At 40.0% G+C, this 4,985-nt stretch overlaps 1 protein-coding gene across 1 annotated transcript; it reads right to left on the bottom strand.

The window, feature by feature from the left end:
* Positions 1-781: 781 nt before the first annotated feature.
* Positions 782-4,236, bottom strand: LOC106922531 (ras-related protein Rab-29-like). Its single transcript, XM_014995023.2, has 5 exons — positions 4,100-4,236; positions 3,134-3,205; positions 2,861-3,042; positions 1,518-1,639; positions 782-1,119 (listed from the first exon to the last, which is right to left on the bottom strand). The coding sequence occupies exons 1-5, from the start codon at positions 4,215-4,217 to the stop codon at positions 993-995; spliced, it is 621 nt and encodes a 206-aa protein (XP_014850509.2). The 5' UTR covers positions 4,218-4,236; the 3' UTR covers positions 782-992.
* Between the last annotated feature and the right edge of the window lie 749 nt (positions 4,237-4,985).

Genomic DNA, 4,985 nt, shown 5'->3' with positions numbered 1-4,985 from the left:
GGTCAATATATAAAGATATAACATAACAGATTTAACTTTCATGTCTGTCAGAGTTAAAACTGGTTTGGTCCATTTTAGTGTGACCTGAAATTCATCTTTGGCACTGATTATAATAAATATAATAATCACCATTCAGATTTAATTCTTTTTACTTCTAGGGGGTTCTAATCTTAATAAAATCGGTAAAATCCTCTTTTTTCCTCTGCGTAACACGAATGAACACTTTCTCTGCAAAATAACAAAAGAAAAATCCAATATTGCAAGTCACGCTTCTCTAAGGCACATGCATATCCATGTGCCTGTGTGATACAGACTCTCAAACACCCAACAACACCTACTCATCATTCGCCTTACTGACGAGCAGAGCGGATCCACACACACGCCTGGTTTTAGCGCGCGGACGTCATGCGTCTGAATGAGTCAGCGTGTCGGAGGAGAAGCACTTTCATCCGCAGCTCATCCACACCTACAGGCCTTCCCAACCAAATATTATTCACGGCCACTTCCTCTGCTCCTTTTGCTTCTGCTGTTTGGTCCGTGATAACCTGAAAATATTATTATTTTAATTTATAAAAGTAAACATTCATTGTTGAGCAGGACACATTAAAAACACTCTAAAACTTGACAAGATGACCTTACTTAAAAAAAGTTGTCAATTAAAGTCAACATTAGTTTGACTTTAATTGTTACCAAACTTTAACCAAAGTCAAGTTTTATTCACTCATCTTTTTCAGTTAAATGCAATATTACAAGTGAAAATTTATTTTTTATGATGAGCGTTTTGGGTGGGAGTTTTTGTAGAGTGCAGTTTCCAAATACACTTAAAAAAAACATCTCAGCTGCAGAGAGTTGATGCATAAAGTGAATATTTGGCATGTGATTTGTGACATATTCATGCTTCCAAGGACAATCTACACTTAAAAAAATAACCTGCAGTGTCCATATAAAGTGCTCTGAATTACAAATAGGATTCACAGGGAAGAGTTGCTGCATCAGCAGCAACTCTTCCCTGCACTGTTGCTGAGCTGCGACTCCTGCTCTGGGTGAGCACCGTCTTCGGTTTTGGTCCGCAGCGGATCCAAACTGGACTGAATGGACAGAATCTCCTCCACCAGCCTCCTGAAACACAGCAGAGGTGCAAAACAACAACGGGAAGAGAAACGAGCAGCTGGCGTCAACGAGAGGGACGAAACCTTCCGTCTCTCCGACACACAGAAAGACAGACAGAAGACAAAGAACAAAAAAGGAAGGACAGAATGAAGGATACACATAAAAAAGATAAAGGAAGACAGAAAGGAACAAAGAAAACAAGGAAGGAAGGACATAAAGAAAAAATAAAGGAAGACAGGAAGGAAAACAAATCCTATTTTTATGACTCAAGGTGAACATTTTACATGTAGTTCCATGGATTAGCATCTTAGCCCTCAAACATGGCTCCCCCCATCAGACTGATGGGATTTAAATGTCGTCCTGGTGGTTGCCATTGTACCATGTAAGCTCTGGACATGCTTTGTTACCTCATTGCCTCGTCGATGTTCTTGTTGTCTTTGACTGAAGTTGCCATCCATGTGACGAAGCCGTGGGCCTTGCAGAACGACTCAATGTGGTCTGCTGGGACGGCCCAGTCAGACAGGTCGCTCTGTGGGGGAGCAGAGGGACAAAAAAGACATTTAGAAAACACAGAACGCTCCTGCAGATCAGTACTGGTGAACATGTAAAAAAAACATAAATGTCCTGTCACTCTCAGAATGGGCTGAACATGCTTAATTAACAAGGTAAATATTTAGTTTACAAACTGAATTTTTATTTTGCAGGCTAAATATTTAGCTCCATATTAAATATTTAATCAACAAAGTGTTTAGCTGTGTTAATCCATCAACACTGCAAATGTTTGGGAGCAGCTCTGATCCCGTCTGTCTTTCAGAGACTGCTGGACAGAGTCACCACAGAAAACAGGTGGGTGGATCTTGAATTACCCAAAATAGGAAACGTGTAACCTGATTTAATACCAAACACTGAGAAATAAGTCATGTATATTTTCATAGAATGACTGTAAACTTCTGGCTTCAACTGTATGTTTCATTCCTGCACTTTTGCTTCTTGTAATAATTTATTTTTCCTGTCCTTCATATCTCATCTTCTGCAACTAACTTACTGGAATGTATTTAAAACTGGGATTTGGAAACATGACATTCACATCAACCCTGTTTAGTCCGCTTTAATCAAACTCTTGCTTGTTTGTCTAGAAAGTCCGGTTCGTTTGGGGAAGTGTGAATGCGCAAACGAACTCACCAAAAAAAAAGCAAACTCTGGTCTGCCTAAAACCTCGATCTTGGTTCGGTTTAAGTGAACGAATGTATGGACACAAGTGAACCGGAAACCGCTCCAAAGCAGGAAGTTAACTACAGTACAAGACATTCTGGGTCGACGCAGCCAAAATAAATGTGCCAGTCTTGCACTACAGGGAGAAATATCTTGTGTTTTTTCTTTACAGGAGACAAACATTTAATGCTACTCCATTTCTGTTTACATTTTGTGGAGAAGGAAGTTTGTCCTGGTCTTGGTGTCATTTCCTTCAATGATTCTTGCTGCAGCGCCCCCACAGGCGAGGAGGTGAATAGGTTTTTCAATTATTTCGGATTGTTTGACACTGTGTAGCATTAAAGCGAGTCACATGAGCTGAAACTGTAACAAATGTGGGAATTTTGATCCCCAATCAAATTGAGGTGTGAAAACACGCTTACATGTGCACCATCTCAAATTTCTCATGCGGCTCTTCATAAAAAGATGAGGACGATGGTAACTCAGCAGCGCTAAGCTCTCCTAGTGCATCGTGTATTGGCTAAATAAACCGACTCACCTTGTTTGCCAGCAGGATGCATGGGATGGAGCTTCCATTGGGCAGCGTGGCCTTGCTGTCCAGGTCCTGTTTCCACTGGTGACACTTGAGGAAGCTTGATGTGTCTGTGACATCAAACATCAACACGCAGCCCACCGCCCCTTTATAATAAACTCTGGTCATGGAGACGAAACGCTCCTGGCCTGGAAGGGCAGACAACATTCATGCACATTTCAGTGATCAACTTATGCTTATGCATAAACCTGTAGTTCACTTTGAACTAATGTTTCTTACCTGCAACGTCCCAAAGTTGAACTCTGACCTTTTCTTTGTCAGACCAGTGCAGCGTCTTAAGAGAGAAATCCACTACAGAAGTAACCAAACTCACTTTAGGAACACAGTTTGAGAAAAACTCAGGTTCATAAAGCATCATAAACATATTTATTATGTTTATATTTACCCAGATATTCACATTCAATTCAGAAATACTTAAATGATCCCAAAGGGAAATTCAATTATTCTGCTCTTCTTTAATTCTGGAGAGCCCAACATGAGTGTGAATGAATGGAAGCGGGTTGGGGCCACCGGAAAAAAATAAATAAATTAAAACAAGAATTGTGACTTTTGAGCTCAGAATATGAAAAACTAAAATAAAATCTGACTTTTTTCTCAAAATTTAGACTTTTTTTTCTCAGAACTCCGACTTTTGATCTCAAAAGATTGAAGTCATAAGTCTGAGAAAAAGTCAGATTTTTTTCAGTAGCTGTAATCCTCGTCTGTACAGTCCAGAAAGGTTGAATGGTTTGTCTGACAAATTCTGGGTCTTTCCTGAGTTTTCTCCTATCAAGATGTGATTGGAAACTGATGCTCCAAACCTTTAAAACCACCTTAACAGACACATTTAATATGGAGGAATGATGGCTCTGTTCATAAGGCTCAATTGTTCTGCTTTTATTCAGAATCTTGTTCTTTTGATGAAGATCCATATTTCATGACCATGGAAAAACAGGAGAACTAGTAAATCAAGAGCTTTAATTTTTGACTCTGTCATCTGTTTTCCTGGCTTAGACACTGAATACAAGCAACTAGCAACACAATCTTTGAAAAAAGAAAATTAAAACTAAATCTGTCTTTGTGAAACATCAGTATGTGACAATTACTTGGAGTCTCCTTTCCAAGACCATGTTAAACATTAAACACACAAGTCAGCCCAGATGAAGAGCCTGAAAAACTATAATTGTTGAGAACCATTTTGCCTACCTCCTACGGTCATTTTGTACGTTATGTTGAACTGTCCACTGACATAGCGATGCACAAATGAAGACTTCCCAACGTTTCCATCTCCTATAATCAGTATTTTCAGCAGGTGCTCTTTCATTTTGTTTGCTCAGAAAGCGAACCAGAGGGACTCTTCAGCTGGAAGGTGCCATATCCCAAAGTTCAAACAGGAAATGGGATTTAATAAGTGCATAAAGCTTTTATGTTGTTCGCGTGTATGAGTTAATAATCTCCAAAGTTCGAAGGAACACTGGAGCTGCAGTAAAGCACAATAAGGATGCAAAGAGAAATGAAGATCAGGTGATTTCTTTTCTTAACATCTTAACAGTGTACTTTGTGTATGAAAGATGCATGAAATTTCAAGTCTTTTTGGCCCTCTTGGTGTTCCATACAAATTATTGTTTGTTCACATAGATATACTCACATCGGTTTCACTGCTCATTCAGGTTGGTGGCACAAAGACATGCAGCTTTTAAGAAAAACTGCATGAAAATGAGGGCGTTAAAACTCCCACATGCCCCAGGGGCTCATGGATACCGCCTTCCGTTTGATTTGATTGACAAAGTGCAAACAGTTTAGTAAAAAGCACAGCTTTTGTTTTTCAAGTTGCACCACACAAGGACACCATTTGGGTCTGGTTGTGTCCTAAAACAGTTATTTATAAGTTCTGTGGAGTACTCCATCTGCTGATGGGAAGAGAACCAAGACACGACGACGCGCACAAACAGGAAAGCCTCTCAAAGTGATTCAGGAGGATGACTCAGCAGGGGGCTGCAACCTGTTTGGAAGCCAAGAACGGCGGCTTATTTGGCAAATCAGCAAACCCAGTATGAGATCAACACCACAGGCCTCAGTGTGTGTGTGTGTG

The sequence above is a fragment of the Poecilia mexicana genome, unplaced genomic scaffold (genome assembly GCF_051168715.1).
Source record: "Poecilia mexicana isolate PSO_F unplaced genomic scaffold, ASM5116871v1 scaffold_7, whole genome shotgun sequence".
NCBI lineage: Eukaryota > Metazoa > Chordata > Actinopteri > Cyprinodontiformes > Poeciliidae > Poecilia > Poecilia mexicana.
This window is presented reverse-complemented; position numbering and strand designations above follow the sequence as displayed.

What these genes read in the sequence shown, in the direction of transcription:
- LOC106922531 (XM_014995023.2), bottom strand. Translation starts at nt 4,217, where the DNA reads ATGAAAGAGCACCTGCTGAAAATACTGATTATAGGAGATGGAAACGTT. An exon ending in TCAACTTTGGGACGTTGCAG is followed by an intron (nt 3,043 to 3,133) that starts GTAAGAAACATT and finishes CTGCCCTTCCAG; the next exon opens with GCCAGGAGCGTTTCGTCTCC. An exon ending in GCATCCTGCTGGCAAACAAG is followed by an intron (nt 1,640 to 2,860) that starts GTGAGTCGGTTT and finishes GCTCCCCCACAG; the next exon opens with AGCGACCTGTCTGACTGGGC.